The sequence below is a fragment of the Manacus vitellinus genome, unplaced genomic scaffold (assembly GCF_001715985.3).
Source record: "Manacus vitellinus isolate BGI_N305 unplaced genomic scaffold, ASM171598v3 scaffold_15_pilon, whole genome shotgun sequence".
Classification (NCBI taxonomy): domain Eukaryota; kingdom Metazoa; phylum Chordata; class Aves; order Passeriformes; family Pipridae; genus Manacus; species Manacus vitellinus.
In genome coordinates, this window is record NW_021939122.1 from 1513230 (window position 1) to 1534592 (window position 21363).

General features: G+C 35.0%; 1 protein-coding gene across 19 annotated transcripts in view; it reads left to right on the forward strand.

The window, feature by feature from the left end:
* Positions 1–21363, forward strand: part of KCNMA1 (potassium calcium-activated channel subfamily M alpha 1) — a 458566-nt gene that overhangs the window by 285226 nt on the left and 151977 nt on the right. For all 19 annotated transcript variants that reach the window (XM_018068974.2, XM_018068976.2, XM_018068980.2 and 16 more), the window contains 4 exons: positions 11338–11413; positions 15962–16037; positions 17728–17898; positions 19531–19622. In XM_018068974.2, coding sequence (XP_017924463.2) covers positions 11338–11413; positions 15962–16037; positions 17728–17898; positions 19531–19622 — 415 coding nt within the window. The remainder of the gene's footprint in view (positions 1–11337; positions 11414–15961; positions 16038–17727; positions 17899–19530; positions 19623–21363) is intronic.

Genomic DNA, 21363 nt, shown 5'->3' on the forward strand with positions numbered 1-21363 from the left:
TTCAGGAAGGGAAACTACTTTATACTGAGTTGTAATGGTCACTTAAAAAATAAATCCCAACTTTCCAACCTTCCACGCCGCGTCTCTGTAACGTTAGCTTGCTGAGGTGTAACCTCTCATTTGAAGTGTCATTTTGGTTTTAGTAGCATCACCAGTAAAGTGTACAATTAATTTTTTCTCCCCAAATCATAGAATTAAAAAAGGCATGTTATGCATCCAATGTGAATTGGACTTCAGTATCTGGAAAGGATTACACAACTGTAAGATTAAAAAATAATACTTCCTTTGTAATATGTGATGCTTACAAGTTAATACACTCTGGTTTTATGTAAAGATCTGCTATTCTCTTGTTACTGGTATATCTCTGCTTGGTTTATGGAATATGACATAGTCATTGCCTGAAGTGCTGTAAAGCAGGGAAGTTAATGTTTACATATATAGTGACTGTTTTTGCTAGTGCCAGGCTTTCTGAAGATGGTTTAATATTGTAAGACTTTGAGACCGGGCGATAAAAAAGTACATAATGCTACTACATGCAATTTCTCAGGAACTCAAGTTTGGATCATAAATTTACCTTCTAAATAATTTAGTGAGATTAATGAATGGTAAATTCTTTGCAGGATGAACATTGCTCTGTTTTTGTCATAACCTATAGACAATGCTAAAAAGCTGTACTAAAAAGTAGTTGATACAGTAGCCAACCTCTATAGTTTTTATATTCAGACACAGTGGGTTATTTTTTTCTATGAATAATGCTTTTATAATTTTCGAAATAGGACCAATTAAAATTTTATGGGCCATTTTGTGTACAGCGATGGGTTTACGCTGTAGTTTCAGAAGGAGCAATTTGAAAGACAGGAAAGATAGCATGTGGAACATTCTGTGTTCACTTATTGTAAAGTAAATTAAAAATTAATTTTCAAGGAGATATTAGTCACAGGATATAAAAAAGTTATTTTTCTCTTCAGCAGGTTTCTCCTTGGCAGGTTTCCTTTTGTTTTGTGGTTTTTTTACAGGTTGTGCTTTTGAGCACAACTGCAAGCACATAGTATCCTACAAAAGAACAGCAAATCAGTCATCCATGTCTAACCTGTATTTTAAAGGACAATAATTCGATACCCTCTTCTACCCAATACATTGGTTTTCTGTGGCAAAGATCTGATCTTTCCTTAGTCTTTTGCAAGATGATTCACCAAGTAACTAGTCCCTGCATAGCCAAAGGTAAAGCAGAGCTTAGCTGCTGAGAAGTCTTGCTTTCTTCTCCTGCATATTTGAGTTTAATAGTGTCACATTTGGAAGGACTTTGGAAGCAAGTTGTCATTTAATTATAGCAATACTTCCATAAGTATATACGTGCATTTTTATGGCAAGTTCAGGGAGAGTCATAGAGTGATATGCTTCAAGGATATGTTTCTGTTGAAAATATGGAAAACTTCACTTGTAAGGAGCATTGAAAGAACAATAAGTTTTTAAAAGTCATACTAGAGCTCTGTACTACAATATATGTTGATTTGTTTGGAATAAATACTTCAGAGCAGACTGCAGACATCAGGTATTCCTGACAACCCAGGGTTTAGGAATTTTAATTCTACCTCAGACCAGCAGGCCATGGACTCTGTCCTTCACAGGGGTAGGAAACAGTGCTATTTTCCTGATGGCACCATCTTCATCAACTTAATTGGACTCCAGAATTTCACTCAGATGCTCATCTGAGCTAGGTGATGGAATATCTAAAAGGTAGTTTTCTTGAAACTGAAAAAAAATCAACATGTAGAGAACAATTTTCTGTAATCTAATTTTACTTCTAATATGAAAAATTTGACCAAGTAGTAGATAGATATTATAGATGGTTGAGAACTGGAATGTCACTGAAAACAGAAAGCTGTTTTGAGTAATCAGGTTGTAGAACTAAATGCTAAAAAATATTCCATTGGAAAGCAGAAACATCTGCACAAGAGAGTAATACCAACAGCTTTGTGTGGCTCTGTCTGATGTGGAAGAGTACTTCTCATCACAATATACTATCATCCTGCTGCTGCTGAAATTTATATTTATTTTTTTTAAAATTTGTGGAACAGGTTTATTTTAGATTTATTCTCAGTTTTTGTCATTTAATGTATGTTTTCAGATTTTGATGTATGCAACAATTAAGCAGTGCCCTGACAGAAAATGGAGAAAATTGATGAAAATCTGACTATACCAGGGAGCTGAGGGAGTTAAAGAAATACTGTCAAATTACTAAAACCAAAATAATAGGTTATGTAAACTAAACAGCTTGGCTCTTGTTATTTATTACTTGGGTCCTGTTTTTCTTTAGAGATGTTCCACGCTTGCAAGGTAAATGGATTCTAAACCCAAACATTTGCTGTACTAAGTACAAAGTACACTAATGATAGGTTTAAAATTGGATAATAACAAGATTAAAATACTACTCAAGAGGAGATACGAAAGGAAAGGAAAATAGTATGCCTTATATGGTAAAAAGTAAGTAGGATGTTCTTTCAGTTTGAGCTGTACAAGATGTGTTTAGTGACACAGATAAGTACTACCCTGTTCAAATCTTTCAGTTTGAGAGGAATGATTCAAGAGCTCAGAGATACACAGATATATTATTTATACGTATCAACATGCATGCAGAATGTGTCAAAAACCATTGCCACTAGACTCAGTGGAACTTGAATATTTTGACCAGTGGGAGCTTGACCAGGTTGTTTGTAAGAGCACAGTTTTAAAGGTTACTATGTAAAGGTGTCACAGAAGTACTTTGCCTCTGATTCACTCTCTGCATATTACTTACATTTAAAATTTGTGTGTACTACTCTCCCCTTTTCTATATTTGGCATTGTCACCCTTTAATAACATTTTCAAAATGCTTTGAAATCCTGTACATTTCATATAAGCGCATGGGGCAGTCTATTTTTGCATCTGCTTTGGCAGATGGCATTGGTATATTTTTGGCTTATATATCTTTGTGGCTCCTTTGGGGCCAAAAAAAAAAAAAAAAGAATGATATGCCTATTCCTCGAAATGAAGATAGCTATGAAGATAGCTTTTAGCTTTTCAAGATGAAGTGTGTATGTTATCCTTAAAGCAAGAAAGTTCATTAAGAAAACATATCATCTGTCATGGAAGGTAATATATGCAATTTACATTTTAATTTAAAGAGCTTTATCCAACTGAATGAGATGGTAGTTGACTGAACAGAAATCCAGTTTTATGAATATTCACAGAGTGAATCTGCTTGAGAGAGCTAATCACTCTATTCTTCGTGCTCTTGCTAGATGGCTTAATTGTTTTGGTGTTCATTCTTTTCCTTCCTTCAGTAAGATAGCTGTCATTAACTGGGATTGGCTGAAGGGTTGTTGTGTTTATTTGCTGTTTTGGTTTTTTTTTTAAATTTCATCTGGAATAAATCCTGAAAGAGTTGGCTGATTATATGACCTCTGCCTTCTGCATACTGCTTTAACTAGAAGACAGATATGTGAAGTTGCAAACGAAACTAGCACACAGTAAATAATTCTCTTTATGTGCATGAATTATAAGAACTATATTCTTTATGAGAGTTCATTCTAAGTGAACAGCATCATGTTTGTCAGTTTTGAATCAATGGGTGTGGTTCTTTGGTGTATCCGAAAGAAGCTTATGTGGTAATATCCGGATAGAAGATGGCTTTTAAGCTCTAATACATCACGGATCAGAGGAGCATCTGCACTGCCTGCTTGCTTCTGTGATTTGTTTTGTCCATCCAGTTTGTGATACTCTTAGTCTGTTCTGTCGAGCTGAGTTTTGTGTTTGAATTCATTCTGTTTGTTTCGTGCTAACAGAAATGGACTAGATTATGCTGAATTATCTTTTGATAACAGCATGTTAAGGTGAACTTTATCCTGTGTCCAGTTAAACAAATCTGCTCTCAAAGAGAAGTTCCATTAAAGAAAGAACTCTGAGCTCTCTCTCCATTTTGAGACTGAATTAGCAAAAAGAAGGGTAAATATATGACTATCTTCACTATTAGTGAGTGCCGTGACTGAAGACTGGACCACGATTACTTACGTGCAGTGCTCCTGAAGCTGAAGATACATAGTCATGATTCCCAGCAAGATTTTAGTTTACCACAACCCTTCTGGGGGCACACATACAGAAACTTATAAAATTACTAGAAGGCGTAAAAAATCTCATGGGGACTTGTTCAAAAATGGATATCGTGTCAAAGCTGGACATAATGTCCCTGAAAAGGAAGAACAACATACTTTGCGAAACTCCTTGGTGTCTTGTTATAGGGTCGGCTCGTACTGGGGTAAGGTCCAAATCTAAACTTTTTCTTCAAAACTGTAGTTTGTTGTACTGTCTTTGGTGCTAGTATTATTATCTTCTAAAAAGAATAATTCTGTTTAATTTTTCAACTTAAAAAAAAAAAAAAGCTAAAGTATTTGTGATGCTTTATAGGAAGAATTCCTTCCCAAACTCACATGCTGCAGTGTACTGCTATCTCCCTCATCAAAGGGATTCACTGTTCACCCAGTATCAAGTAATCCAGTCTTTATTGAAGGATAGAATGTAATTTTCTACAATGTTGGCGTTATTAAAAAATTATTTTTGAAACTGCTGTCATTGTTTCAAAAGGTGTGAAAGTAAGTTAAAGAAATGTGCAGCAGAGAGATTTATTAATAAATCTTTGATGCAACATTGTTTGAAGGCAATTAGTATGAAATCTATGTAGATTCTGAATTTGATTTAGTTTTACCATCCTGATCATAGGGCATTGATTTTTTCATGCTGCAGATTGTTCTCCCCGCTTGTAAAGTTGCATAACAGAGGTGAAGAAATGTATAGAATTATTTTGTCTGTGTTGCTTTCAGGGAATTATAGATTCTTTTCCTTCTTGCTATTTTTTCTTGTCTTTTTCCTTTGAGCTTTCGTTTTCAAACCTGTCTGCAGGGAGTGGGATCTCAGATAACTGCTGCACTGTGTGAAGGCATTCAAAATAGGATTGTTTTGCATCCTAAAAATTACCTCTCCATCATATGTGTCTCAGAAAAAGTTCCTAAATATGGATTCTGGGGTTTTTTTTCAGTCTTCAGTAAATCTAGGGTAGAAGTACCCATTGATATGTTTGATGAAGATACTGTTCTGATGAATGGGTGAATGGTTGGTCAGGAATAGAAACAGTATAGAGAATCTCTGTGTATTGAATCCTTAAACCAGTATTTTGGATATACTGTTGTCAATAAGGAAAAAAAATAAGCAACATAAGGCAATAAGAAAGGGATTATGTATCTCATGGGTGAGAAATAATGTAATGCTTGGTGCTTTTCCTGTCGGTGGACCTCTCCTGTCGAATGAAGAAATATTCCAATTCTTGTTTCTGTGTATTAGAACCTCAGTGAAATCAAATAAGTATAGTTGCCATAATTTCCTTGCCTTCCTCTTTAAAGATTTAAAATGGTAAATTTCCATTTTTGTGGGGTTTGCAACCTACGGGTAATCCTGATTGCTGCTCTATATTAATCCAGTGGAAAGCATCAGTTCAGCAGAGAGACTGGAGAGCTGTCAGACAGACAAGTAAATACCCTATTTCAGCATCTTTAAGTCTGTGAAGTCAAATAAAGCTTAAAATAATGTTGTTTGTTATGCTGTACACTTTATAGATAAAATCATTTTCTACTGTAATTGCATTACTACTGGCACATAATTTATTGGCCATGTTTGTGTCACTGTTCTGTTTTAAAGCATCCATTTTACTGCGTCCTTAGTAACGAGTCAGGAAAAAATTGCTCCTGTTGTATTCTAGATCTAGTCTGGTATTTCAAAGTGGTATATTGCTTCCAACTGAACAGATAATTGATTTCTGTAAGACTGATTTTTTGGCAGTATGCAACCTCCCTTAGTGACCATTTAGTGAAGGCTGGTTCCGCTCAGTATCTGAAGTAACATTACACACATATTTTACGTTTTCAGTGTATTTTGAAAACGATCTGTTTGCTGTACAGGCAACACAGGTATCTAAACAAATACTTTTTCAGTAAGAAAATAATCCTGTGATGTAGTTGAAGATTTATTTGAATCATCATACCTACAACTCAAATTATTGTACTAGGCGCAGAAACTATTGAGTAAAAGACTTTGTCTCATAATGTTAAAGGAATTTGATTGGTAATCATAGAAGTTTTTTTCTAGTCTTGAAATCCGTGAATCCCTTAGGTTTGTCCTCAACAGTGCAGCTGAAATGAATTCCAGTTCGCAGGCATATTTTAGTCATCTGTTTGGAAGCAGAAAACTAACAAACTCAAGAGGTTCTTTGATTATTTTATCTGTGTATTTTTCCTCTGATTAGAGAGATTTTCTAGGTAAATTCAATGTTTTGGTACTTATTTTTTGGTATAAATTTTAGTATAGAGGCTTATATCCTATTCTAGTCAGATACCATGAGAAAATTCTGATATAAAACCTCGTGCCAAGAAAAAGGTGAGTTACATGATGGAGACAACGTAGCAAGCTCTTTCTGAGTGAGCATCCTGTTCAGCAGTTTGTAATTAATGTTAGCAGACAGGATCCATGAAATGTGCAAAATTAGAATAGACTTTACTGTAATACGTAAGAAAATTATCCTTTCTGAACTATTGATTATATAATTTAAATGTTAATCAGTTTATTAGGTGTTTCATATTAAAAGAATCTTCCCCACGTGTATAAAACATGTTCCCAAATGTTGAGGAAAGAGAACTGTACACATTTGTGTATTTAGCTGAAACAGCTTTGGGAAAGGGGGAATTTTTGCGAGTGCTCCTGTTGCAGAATTTTGCTCGCTATTTTGGATGCATAAATAAACTTTAACCTTGGTGAGTTCGTAGGCCTGAAAGAGATAAAATCATCTTAGTCGTGAGTTAAATTTGATTTGAAAACAGTGAGAGAGGATAGGATGGGGCATTGTGTTACTGATTACATGTAAATCGTAATAGACAGGCTATTTTTTACAGACACTTTGTCAATAGTTATTCTTAAGTTAGACTGATAAAAATCTTTTCTATTTAACTTATTTTAATATTGACCTTATGTGGATTCATAGTAAGCTACCTACTGAATAGTTTAGGCTGGTTTTAGTTTGACAGCAGTCTCATTGAAACAAAGTTATTGCTGTGAGGATTACTGTGTCATCAGTTTACAGATGACATGCATGTATGATTGCAAGCACACTTCCATGGGTCATTAGTACCAGCGCTAGAATAAAGTGCTTTGTGGACTTTTTCTCTCGGAATTATTCAGTTGATACATCATCCCCTTGCTAAGTTTAAGGTGATATAAATAACCATACCTTTAGGGGCAAACTCATTTCATCTGAGTTTTATCCTTACAGTTCATTTTCAACTGCAGCTTTTTGTAAGGCTTAAACCTTCAAATTAGCTGCAGTCTTTCAAAATGTGCATCATTCACTAGAGGATCAAGCTGTCCATGCTTGAACCAAACAGATTAATTCAAAGACAGCACCTCTTATCTCTTTCACAGACAAGTTTTAGAAATAATTATTAAAGAATGTGAATTCCCCTTTCCCATCTGCTTTGGTTCATCTAGTGTTAGTGGATGTTACCAGTAGACCACTCAAAGTCTTTGCGTTTATCACATGCTGGGGAGGTTTGCACACTGGTGCATTGTGCATTGTAATTTCTCCTTACTATGTAGAGTTGTTTTGGCAGACTGGCTCTTTATGCTATTGGTTTTATGGAAACGGCAGGAATAGTGGTTTTCACTTGCAAACAGTGAAACAAATAATGGTTGTGTGCTCAGCCCCGGAAAGCAAGATACTGTGAGTGCCTGGAAATAAGGTTATGCAAACCTACCAGCTGCAGCCCTGACATCGTCCAGTCCTTTTATGTGTTTTGTTCATATCAGTTTTCAGAGCTCTTTTTTTACGTTATTCTGGAATACCCATCTGTTGGCAGTCAGGTGAAGACCCTGGTGACTTAAAAAAGTGAGTTATACCCATCTTTAAAAAGGATACAAAGCAGGACCCTTGGAACTACCAATCTGTCAGCCTCACCACTGTGGCTGGGAAGTTCATGGAACACATCCTTCTCTGAGCTATGCTAAGGCACATGAAGAACAGGGAGGTGATAAAAGACAGCATGACTTCAAGGGCAAGTCCCACCTGATCAAACAAATGGCCTTCTGTGATGTAGTGGCTGCGTCAGTGGACAAGGCAAGAGCCATGGGTGTATTATATCTGGACTTTTGTAAGACCTTTGACACAGTCACCCCCAATATCCTTCTCCTTCTGGAGAGAGAAGGATTTGGTGCGTGGACTGTTTGGAGGATGAAGAATTGTTTGGATTGCATCCAGAGAGTAGTGGTCAGTAGCTCAAAGTACAGGTGTAGATAGGTGATAAATGGTGTCCCTCATAGGGTCCATATTGAGACCAGCACTGTTAAATATCTTCATTAATGACGTGGATAAAGGGATTGAGTGCACCCTCGACAAGTGTGCAGAGAACAGCAAGCTGAGTGGTGCAGTTGACATGCCTAAAGTTTGGGATGCCATCCAGAGGGACCTGGACAAGCTTGAGAAATGGACCCATGGGAACTGTCTGATGCTCAGCAAGGCCAAGTGCAGGGTCCTGCACCAGGGCTGGGACAACTCCTGGTGTCAATACAGGCCTGGAGAGGAAGGGTTTGAGAGCATCCCTGCAGAGAAAGACTTAGGGATGCTGATGGATAAAAAGCTGGACATGTGCCAGCATTGTACACTCACAGCTCAGAAGGCCAGTCATATCCTGGGCTGTGTCAAAAACAGCATAGGAGGAGATTTTACCCTCTAATCCATTCTTGTGAGATCCCACCTGGAGTACTGCATCCAGCTCTGGGGTCCTCAGCAGAAAACGGACATGGGCCTGTTGGAGTGGGTCCCAAGGAGGGCTACAAAAGTGATCAGAGGGAGGCAACACCTTTGCTATGAGGAAAAGCTAAGAGAGTTCAAGGTCAGATTAAACAACCCAGTCTAGCTGAAGATGTCCCTGCTAATTGCAGTGAGGGTTGGGCAAGATGACCTTTAAAGATTCCTCCCAACCTGAACTATTGTATAATTCTATGGAAATCACATAAAATGACATGCATATAGGAATTTAATAGCAGATCTGTTTGTGTCTTGAAAACTGTAGAATGCTGGAAAGAATTAATTTGCCATCATGATAGGGAAAACTGTCATTTTCATTTAATTTTTTTTTTTGTATTTGAACCACACAAAGCAGTTAATGCACTGAAGTTTCTGAAAATTATTATTTGATCCCTTCCATGTAATAATTCCTTTTGCTTTTACAATTGGAAGCCAGTTCTATTTTGTAGCTAAACTGTTCAAGCAAACTCTCCACTTTTTTTTTTTTGTTAAGTTATATTCTCTGAAGGGAATTTTTTAAAGTGGTGTGGGCTGTAGCAAATGCAGAACTTCATTCTTAATGATTTTCTTCTTTCACAGAAAATACATTGAAGCTGTAGTATTTTTGTTCTATTATTTGATGTCTTAGCAACTTAGATGTATCTTAACCATTATATTGGTTTGGAGATAGAGGTGTTATTGCTAACTTTGATGTTTCTCAGATTTCTTTTTGAAATGTGGCAATGGGTAACTTGGTCATCTCATTAATTTCAGACACAGTGCTGAGGAAAGGTTTTTCTTTCTCTAGCCATTTTTCAAAAAAGGATGTGGAAGAGTGAGGAAGGTAGCTGGATGGAACAGAGCTGAGAAAGATCCTCTCCTTCCTTGTCCAACTGCTTCTCTTTGGATAGGAGTAGCAACTGTGGGAACTGCTGGAAGTGGGTCAGAGGGACATGTCTTGCAGTTTCAGCAATATGATCTAAAATTATCGTCTTCTAATTGCAAATAGATCTGACATTTATAATTATTAAGCTTCATTTTATTACTTTTCATCTAGATCCCTAAATCCATTTACTAAGTTGTGATTAATTTTCAGAGTTCCCTGCAGTCAGTAATTAAAAAGAAACTTTATATCCATGTAATAGACAGGAGTGTGCTTTAAGACTGCTTATGAGTCTTAACAAGGCCACTTAGCAGGGCTACTTATAAGCCTTAGCAAGAGTAAAAATTTTATTTAGCAACTTTCCAAGAATACTGTGGAAATAATGTCATGATTTAAACACATCTTTCCACATGCATCTTTGCTCTTGAGGGGAACCTCTTATTCCAGTGAGATGATAAAAGTTGTGACCAGGTTTTAAGTTTGCTAGGATGTCTTTCCTAGGTTTCTAGAAACAAAAAATGGTTTTTAGCACTGGAAGTGGGTAAAATAAATGTCGATAATGAGAATGTATGAGAAGAAGCTGCCCTGGACCTCACTGTAACAGTTGCAATACCATGTTACACAACTTTTATGTAACTCCTGGCTGTACTCTCTAATAAAAATTATCCTCCAAGCTTTATTTTTATTTTATAAGCTGTGCATATGTATAATACACAATGTACTTTTATTCATATGCCAAAGATCTGCAGCCAAATAATTTACTATCAGCATAAGACTATTTTAATAATTTAATCCCTTAATCTCCTATAGTATTTTCTCCTGCACAAACTCTGTTTGTGTCTGTCTTGCCAACTTTGTGGTTGTCTGGGAATTGCTATGCACGCAACCTGATTTCTACATAAAAATGCAATTTCTTTTTAAAAATAGTTGCTTCTTTGTAAAAATAGTTGTTTCTTTAATAGTTGAAGTGTAATGTACTCCTACAGTTATAGGCTGATGGAAAGAAATACAGTTAATTTGCCATTTTTAAGAGAAAATGTGTCATTTTTCTGTTCTGCTTGAGTTTTTTGAAATTAGGGTGGAGATAAGGAGCATTATTACTATAAAAGATTTTGCGTCATTAAGATTTACGAATTTAATCAGGCATATACAGTCTACTTTATCCAGGTTATCAGATCTATTGCCCATAATCTCTTATTTTTCACTAAGCAACGTGGGAGCTTGGAGGACTGAGGCGTTCCACACCCACATGTGTCTTTGTCAGCCTGGAAGAGAAGGACATGTGCACTAGAATTACCAACAACCTCAGTGAGGTTTTTTCCCTTTAGCTTTCAGCCTGTGTGTCTCCACCCATGACTTCCTACATAAATAATTGTTTTCTGGTAGGATACATCAGTTATTAGGAAAATAAATTTAAAACAATTTGAAAAAGACCTGTTAAGGATCTTGGAACAATTAAATATGGAGGAGCATTTCAAAGGTATTTGACATTTTGTATGCTACCAGTGTTGATTTAATTGATCAGTATTGTTGTTATATGTTGTTATAATTTGAATTATTCTTTACTATAGCCTTTTTTTTCCCTTTACTGCAGGTTTAAGATTTTTAAGAGCCCTTAGACTGATACAGTTTTCAGAAATTTTGCAGTTTCTGAATATACTTAAAACAAGGTAAGACTTTTTCTTATGTACTGAGTTAATTGCATTGGTAACAGAGCATAAATAGCTTAAATTTGAGATCCTAGTAATATATGATTTTCTTTCCTGGAAAAAACCCCTCCAATTACTATCTGTTCTTTAAACCTTTTTCTACCAATGAATGATTTATCAGTGAGCATCTTCTGCTATGTGATCAGTAGGTTTTGATGTGTTGTTACATTTGAAATATCTAACAAGGTTGTGTGTTGATAAATTAAAACCAGAATGAATTACATAGCTTTGCACTGATTAAACATTGATTCTTTCCATATAATCAGTCCATGTTCTGCTCTCCTGGAAAAACAGAAATCAAAATTCGTTCCACAGAATACAGTTAAAAAGTATCTTGACAAATTATCATTGTGGCTCTATTTCAGTTTTTTTTAACTGAGCATCCTTTTTCACATCAAAAACATATTAGAAATTACACTGAGCTTTCTTTAGATTGTATTCATTGTCCTTAGTATTTCTTTCATATAATAATTAAAGTAGTCCAATTAACCTTCTGATTTACTGGTTCTTTGGGCTATTAGTACGTGTAAGTTGTACAGAAGAATCACAGTTTTGGACAAAAGATCACTTTGAAGGAAATAAAAAGAAACCTTCCCATGCCTTGCAGTTGAAGACATGTTGCTTTTCATCATTTTCTAAAATGCCCTGGGGGAAGTATTGAACCCAGCTTCCAATAATTACTCTAAACTCAACTCCATTCTGAAATCCTCTGCTCTCTGCAGCAGTTGATATTGATGTGTGAGGGTTTTATATGCAGGTAACTCCATTTCTTGCTGTGATAATTAATAGTAGTGGTTAAGTAGGTCCTGAGATTTGTACACAGTCATGGTAAACAGCTGTTTCTTCAACCCTTAACCTTGAAACTATTTCCTTTGCTGCAAAACTCTCACATTATCTGTCTTTAGCTGTGTTACTGTAAGGAATCCACTTCTTGTCAAATAAAGACACCAAAGAATGTGCAGTGAAGTCCCATAGCTTAGAATACCACTGGGATGGTAAAGGAGAACAATTTGTGGAGGAGCTCAGAATATCCGATGAGTTTACATTTAACACACAAAGAAACCTTGCCATGAGAAATGTCAATCCATGGAGAAGCCCCATAAACTCGAAGGATTTTGGATAAAAGCTAATAGCCCCTTCAGCAGTTGGGGATTTGTGAAATGAAGGGGTACTGCATTAATCACATTCAGTGTATTCAGAGCTGGTTTATTCAAGACTGACCTGTTCGTTGAAATAGCATTTTTCTGGTGCAAAATTTACTCTGCTATTAGACATAGATATCATATTCTCTGTAATTATTTATGTCACCATCCAAATATCTGTAAAACTCAAAAGTTGATTATTGAAAGACTGTAAAGGAAAGTTTTCTTGTATGAGTGTTTTAGTTCAGTTAGCTAATTAATCCTTAGCAGTTCATCATTAGCACCATTTATTTAACTTAAAAATTTCCTCAAAACAGTTGTTTTTCTTGGTTCTGCAACAGAAAGTCATGTCTGTTCTCTCCTGTATTTTACTTAATAACCTGAAATTACCTAAATAATTTGGAATGCTATTCATGTTCACAAAACATATTTTTGTAAAATTGCTATGACAAATTAAAACAAATGAACAGAATGTTATTTATTTTAGGAAACTTTTTATTTGCACCTGAAAAAAGGCATGCTGAGCCCTTGTGGTTAATGGAGAATCTTTAGTAATTTTGCAAGAGTTAGGGCAGTTAAACTAGTAGCCTCAACAAATCTAATTTTATTTAAATAAAATTTACTTCCCTAAATTCAAGCAATGGTTTCATTTACATACCATGGCCTTAAACCATTATTATTAATTTAAAATCTTATACTGTATTGTATGCTTTTGTCCAGCTACTGCAACATTATTTTTCTCAGGGATGGTTAAAAAGCTTCTAGAATTAAAACATTATAGCATTTTTTGCAATCCACTTTTAAGGTTTTAATGACATTTCCAATATTGTAATTTGTTTGTGAACATAAAGACTAAGGATTAATGACAGAATTTGAATTGTTGAAATGGAATAGCAAATTCAGTATATCATTAGTAGCTCTGAAGTTATAGCATAGGGGAAAAAAAATCCAGTACTTTTTAAATTCTACAAAGCATAGTAGTTCTCTGTTTGAGGTGATATTTATTTATATGAAAAAATATGGAACCAGTTCAACTAGAGGCATTTTAATGTGTTTGGCATTAATAACATGTAACAACTAACAAGATGAGAAACTGATAGGATGTAATGGGCACTGCTGTGTTTTTAATATTTAGTGCAATTGGAGGAGAAATTCTCTCCTCCTTTTCCTCTTTTCCCCAGTAAAGAGAAAGCTTTATTCTAACCTATAAATTAAAATTACTGCTAGAATTAGTGACTGAGATATGCTGATTAAAGGAATATGTATTATTTATGCAGTGAGGAGAAGGGTCATTCCAAAAACTGGAATCCAAAGGAAGAAACTAAACAATGCAGAAATTGAGGCAGTAAGGAGACTAGCAAAGTGTTAGATAATGATTAGACTATCTGAAAAATTGCTAAATGTGTTTGAAAAAATCCCGTAAGACAAAACAAAATTTTACAATGTCGTATTAGAACACCATACTCTGTCAAGGACTTGTTTGTTTCCCTAATTTGAAATGAAATGTCTTTTACTCAATATTTTTTGTTCTCATGTTTGATGAAGTTGATTTGTGCAGTTTTCAGTTGAAAATTTCTCTCCTTCATTGTTTTCTAATATTATTTTTCAACAAAACTACAGAGGCTTAGGCAGGGCTCACAGTAAGGGATTTTGCACAGATGTTGGAAAGAGCTTAAAGAGAGGGAAAATGTTTGTGACTAATCCTCCATCTATATTTAGACTCTGGCGGAAGCACAGGGAGTATTTCATAGAGGAGAGACAAGGTACAGTGTTTGATAAATCTGCAGAAATAAGTGTACCAAACAAGTAATGTAGTTATTAGTAGGTGCTGTCATTTACTTGTATTGCAGTAATATGTGGACTGACACATTATTCTATTAGGAACATCTCCTGTTCTAAGTTCAGGTGAAGGATGGTCATTGGCCTTTCATGATGGAGCTTTGCATTAGCATGACTTCTATGATTTTGTTTAATATACAAACCTATTGGTTTGGGTCTTGTGCTATAACTGAATGTTAACACCAACAAAATAGGAACTTAAACCATACCTTAAGAAAGAGAGAAAGAGGTAATATGTGTTGAGGTAGGTAGCACTGATTAATGGCAGGATAGCCAGTATGTTATTTTATTTTTGAGTATAATATGTATTACCACATCTTTCATATTAACCAGTTATATTCTTTTCCTTGTGCCTCAAGATGCCCACTTCACTAACTGTAACTCTTAAAATTATTTTTAATGAAGTTGGTCTGATTAATTTTTCAAGTTCTTTTCTCAATATTTTAAAGTAAAATAATGCATTTTGATTCTCCCTAAAATAGTTATAAATAGAAATATTAGTTAATTGTACTGCAAAACTACTACTGCTAACACTGATAGTGATTGTTTTCCAATTTTTATCTTTTTTGAATTTATTGCTTTAGGAATAATTGAGGTTTTTTTCTGAGGTATTATACCTTCTCATAAATGTTTTCAAAACAGAGAACTATTTCCAGTACGATTCCATGAATGGGTAAAATTGTTTAAACACAGTCATACACGGACTGCAGTTCCTTGTGGATGTGTTGAATATCCTTCTTAGGATAGTGATTTTTGTGAGAAGAGAGGGAGCAAGTTTTACTTATGTTTCTTCCAGAAGATTTTAAGTATGGTGTTTTCCTCCTGAACTGAATGAGGTCCTTGCTTCAAAATCACTTTTGGCTACGATAGGGAACATACTACTCAATGGGACTAAAAAATATTTGCAGAGTTTGATTGGTAGGTTTAAATATCACTTTTTTCATTGTTTAAATTTTACTTTTTCTCATTTTTTAAAAGAAAAAATGTGAATATAAACATGAAATACTCCAATTTAGTGTGAATGTCCATAAAGTAGTCTGTAGGAGTTCATACCAGCAGAATAATATGAAAATTACTTAGGACTTCACACGAGAACTGTAAAATGCCTTAGATATTTAATTTGGGAATCATAATTTTCTCATGTGTTTTTATGTATTTATACATGAATAACTTGGAGGTGTACAGCAATAAAAAATAAGGAGGTGAGTGTACTGAGAGGCAACCAAATTATCTGTGGAAAAGCATTATTTCTATTAGTTTGTTTATGAGTACAGAGGTAGCCATACCCACTGCTCTCATACATGGGAACTTTCCTTTCAAGCTATCTAAATGATGAAAATGTGAACTCTGCAAAGACAAAATAATATATATTTTGCATGAGCTTTTGATTAAGTTTTTTTAGGGAGTCTGTTTCTCTTTGGAAATAATAGTCAGATTCTTTAATCTGAAATATGCAGTTTTATACAGGTATGTGCAGAAAATGTGACAAATTCTAGTCTAAGTTCCTATTTGTTTTGTTTGTTTTCAGTAATTCCATCAAGCTAGTGAATCTGTGCTCTATATTTATCAGCACGTGGCTGACAGCAGCTGGGTTCATACATTTGGTAAGTATATTTGAAAGTACTTCATTGACTTTTTATCATGGATCTTCTGCTCTCTGAGCTACTTTATTTCCTGCAATTGCCTTGCTCTGTATAATCCCTTAACACATCAACAGAGGACAAGAAAAAGGCATCACAGCTTCCCAGATTTTAAGCTTCTACTCAAAACTAATTCAGAGTAGTAAGACAGACATCATTAACCTCAGCAATAAAGCAGACTTGGAGTGGTGCAACTTGTGAAACGATGAGGATTTACCAGGAGGTGGCAGTGCTTCCCAAAGAACTCCGGCGAGTGCTTCCTGGGGGCGATTGGCAGAGTTGGAGCGAGAGGGAGGTCCTGGGAAATCCATGGTTGTGTCAGAGGCGCACAGTTCTGTATTTCCACGAGGAGTAATGGGATTGCTAACATTCTGGATAGCGATTCGCTTAGAGATTATTTCCTTGTCTTTTGTTTTTAAATTTCAAATTGTTTAGGTGTAGCTTTCAGTCACTGGCAACACAGTTTTTTTGTAGTAGGTTTCTGTTCAGCACTTAACAATACCTGAAAAATGTAAGATAGTATAGAACTACATGAGGTCATAAATGTGAATATGCATATGAACGATAGGTATATGTCAAGTGAGTGTTTTAAACTAATAGATTTTACTGATTTGTTTGGTAAATATAATAGAATATGATTAAGTGGTTGTCCTTGAAGTACATTTTATGATCAACCTAGAATCAGGAAAATTTTGAGCTACTAGTAGTAATAAGTTATTCAGGAACGTTTTGGACTAGTAATAAAATTTAATGATATTGATGTCAGTCTGGAGCAATTTCAATGACTTCACTTGAATTAACTTGAGCTGCATCCAGCTGTGTAAGATTAAATTCAAAATATTTATTTTCTTGATATATCTGTCATTTAATTTTCACTCTTATAAAGATGCACCAAGATTTTGGATGTTTTCATTTCTGATATATTTCTCATTCACATAGGACCATATTTTTACACTCCTCTGAGCAAATACACAGAAACAATTGCTTTTTCTATTTTTGAACACAAAACCACAAAACCTCCCCCACCCTTTAAAAGTTACATCAAGACTGAGGGAATGCTATTTTCTAGGATTTGGATTTTTTTTTCCCCCTTTGCTTTTCAGCATAATTTTCTTTATTCTCCTGTAGGAATACTCAAACTTCAACTTTTTACTGTGGAACAAATTTTAAAGGGCATGCTCTTTTCCCACTGATAAATTTATAATTTTGTTGCAACAGCAGCTGGCTTTTTGAAAAGGTAGTAGCATATCACTAAACATGTCAATAATGCCTAATAGCTACATAGTCCTTTAAAACAAAAACATTAAGGAGTATAATTGCATTACACATAAGTTTCACTCTGGAAATGTTCTAAAGAAATGTTTTTAAAATGAACTCACCTAACCACATTAGTAGGTTATTTAGTGGTGACTGGAAAAGATGCTTTCCATAAATAGTATGAGTGGAAAGGCTATGTATATTGGCAAAAGAATTGTAGTGCTATATTTGGGACAGGGTCAGGTTCTGTATTTGTTCAAAATAAATCACAGAAAGGGATTCAGAGTTTATATTATATGCCATATTACATGTATATATACACACACATGCATATATGGTTAGATTTAATTTGGCATACAATTCTATTAATTCATTATATGTTTTCTTTTACATTTAGGTGGAGAACTCAGGGGATCCATGGGAAAACTTCCAAAATAATCAACCGCTAACATATTGGGAATGTGTTTATTTACTGATGGTTACAATGTCCACTGTTGGCTATGGAGATGTTTATGCAAAAACAACCCTTGGTCGCCTTTTCATGGTCTTCTTCATTCTTGGGGGATTGGTAAAAACTCTTCTTTTTTAATTCTTCCTATCATTCCAGCTACCTTAGTACTTGATCTGGTATACCTCAATGTTGTAATTAAGTAAAACTAAAATTAATTATAAAACATTCAAATATGTTTAATATGCCCCTTTTTCATGGAGATAAATATTTTGGCAAAACTTGTCAAATTAGTCCAGTTTAGTCAGAATTTTTCTAATTCCTTTAAATGAGTAATGCATGTGAATACATGAAGTGCCTTAATATTTCAACTTATAACGTTATTTATAGTCCTCTGTGTTTTAGTGGCTGACTGTAGTGCATTTTTTTGGAGGCTGATATTGATATTTAAAGGCACTTTGCGGTTTCAGATGTCCTACCCACCCTTCTGTGTTCCTTCCCAGAATTCCAACAAACACTGTGGCTTTGGACTGCCTTAAAGAGCAGCTTGCCTGATCTAGATGATGGCAAACCACATTCTCTTTAATTTCAAACATCTTTTCATGTCATGTAGTGCAGTTTTGACTCACAATTTATCACATGACAATAATCAGAATCCTTTTATAGGATTCTTGTGTTCTTTGTCCTGTATGTAAATAGCATCCAAGTTACTAATTGTCTTATGTCAACTTTTCTACTATGTGTCAGCATTAGTAATATTATAGGAACTGTAGCAATATTGTTCTCTAAAACAGCAAAGTTTATTTTAATATTTACATATTTCAAGGTAAGTGCTTTATGGATGACTAATATAGATTGTGCACATACATACATATGTGTATTGTTACCCTCTCATATTGATTTCACATATACATACATCTTACAGAGGTGATATGTATATAACTACTGTTATGAATGCCATATACGAGACACACAGATACATATATATATATATGAGCATTAAATATATACATTCCCATCTCTGATCATTGACATACAAAGACAAAGATCATGTCAAATGGCAGTAGCTCTTCGAAGTATCCAGCCACAAGGAAGATGTTTGTTGGACAAAACATGGCAGAATTTTTTTTATTTTCTCCTCAAAACCTTTTTTCTATCACATGTTATTCCAATCCTTCTAAACCCAACAACTTTTGGAAAAGTTTTTTTTTTGGGGGGGCGGGGGAGTGATTTTTTTGTTTCTTGATGGGGAAATAACCCCTGATTCCATCTTGGTTTTGTCTTCTTTTAAATTCTAATACTGGGGGGAAAAGTCTGTATTTTAAAACAGAAATGTAACAGTAATGATAATACTTGGGTTTGGATTTTTTTTTGCAGTGGGGCTTGGATAGCTTTTTCCCCCTCCCTTCTTCAGGAAGAAATAGACATAACTGCTTTTTGTGATTAGATACCAGTTTGAATTAATTTTGTTCTTGTTTTGTTTTGTGTGTCTATTTTTCCTCTTTTGACCATTTTCTTTATTTATAAGGCGTGCACCTTCTCCAAGACCCACTTTTACATTGAGCCCTCTTGTTTTGTTTGATAAGAACTTTTTAATTAATTTTTTTAAATTTTCTTTTTAAACAACTGCATAGATCTAATTCTTTTGCATTTTTAGATCTTAAAAATATATATCTTCTGAAAATATTCATCATCCCCCTTTCTTTGGCCTCTCTTTTTAGTCTTTTCTTCTGTCTCCTATCTTCTTCTTAGGCCATGTTTGCCAGCTACGTCCCTGAAATCATAGAGTTAATAGGAAACCGCAAGAAATATGGTGGTTCCTATAGTGCGGTTAGTGGAAGAAAGTAAGTATCCCAAGAGGCTCTGCTGCCTCTGCTGCAGTAGAACACTCTCTGCATGCCATTTTCTTTTTTTTTTGTGTTTTTGTTTCATGCATGTAGGCAATGTTTGCTCGCTACGTGCCAGAAATTGCTGCTCTCATCCTTAATCGGAAGAAATACGGCGGAACTTTTAACTCAACTCGAGGCAGAAAGTAAGTCAAAAAAGACCAGGTGTGGTTGTGTGACTTTAAAGAGCCCCTGAAGGTGGTAATAGCTGATTCACAGCTTATAAGGCTGTATTCTTTGACATCAGATGTTACCACTGGAGAGTTGTCACACTATAATTAGAGACCTGGGCTATGCTATGGTACAAGTCACAACATTTTGTCCCTACTTCCAGAGAACCTGGATACCACTAAGACTGCACTAACATATCTTGTAAAAAGTGCTGCTATTACATATGCAGTTAGCTTCTGGAATAAGGTTGAGTTGTCACTTAACTGTTTCGGGCATCAGATTATCATGTGGTTTATCTCGTAACTAAATGCAATGATAATTCACATGATTTTCAGTTCTTTAGAAGAATTGGTTTTACTGGAGTGTAAAATAGGAGATTTAAGTTGACCGATTTATTCTGTTGAACTGACTATGTAAGAAGTCTAATAGCCCTGTTTCTCAATGTTCCATCAGCAGATTCTCATGGATCTTCTTTTCACTTCCTATGGATATTGCAAACACTCATGATTTTAGGATCTATGACCAGGGATTTTAAAGCAGTTCTCCTCCACACACTGTAAAAAACTTACCCTAAGAAGAGCAGACAGTAGCCTTAATATAAACATAGTTTGGTAAAAAAACAAACCCTTAAAAGCCACTGTTTTGACCTGGTGGCAAAGGTTAAATTTTATTGGACCACATTAGCTCATTATGTTTCTATTGAAAACCTCTTTGTTTTCATGACCAAGTTAAAACCAGCTTTTTCTGGCATTCCCAGCATCTAGACCTGCTGGGATATAGCCATTACTGACCTAGATGTACTTGGTGATATAGTGTGAACTAGCACAGTATCACCTTTAATGTTGCCATCTTTCATTTCATTGCATATCATTGTGACATTCAGTGGTAGAGATACATTTGCCCTGAAAGACTAGTCATACAGAGGGCCCTTTTCATGTAAAATAAAGAAGGTACTGCAAGAAATGTGTCTAATGACTTTTCCCTCTCCTTACTTTAAGAAAATTTTTTACTTTGTTTCTTTCAAATCATCACCCTGAAACATTTTATTAAAGTGGATTATGGTTTAATCAAGTTGTTTCTCCTCTCTGTGTAGCAGAGACTGTAAATGGCCCACAGAGATAACTCTAGAGTGCTGTTTTACATCACTGGGTAGATAAAGTTTTAGAATTAGAATGCTACTGTCTGTTCAATAATATTCAAGCAATTAGACAGTAGACTTCAATACTTGCATTTTTTGAGATACCCTCAAATGTCTAGGGTAAACTGTAAACACCAGTGTTGGAAACTTCCATCACTTACCTAGACTAATAAAATGCCTTGATTTATTTCTGAGAAAGAATAGTATCATGAATTTCCAAAAATGGTTTTTTGTGGCACAGTTTCACAGACCCAGTTTCATATTTGTAATGCTTGGTTTCTCAAAGAGTAGGTTTTTCAAATAGAGAACATATACCTCAGTTTTTGAAGCTCCAAAGGAGTTATAGCAGAGGGGTATATGGTTAAAAACTATTTTACATAGAGTTTTAGT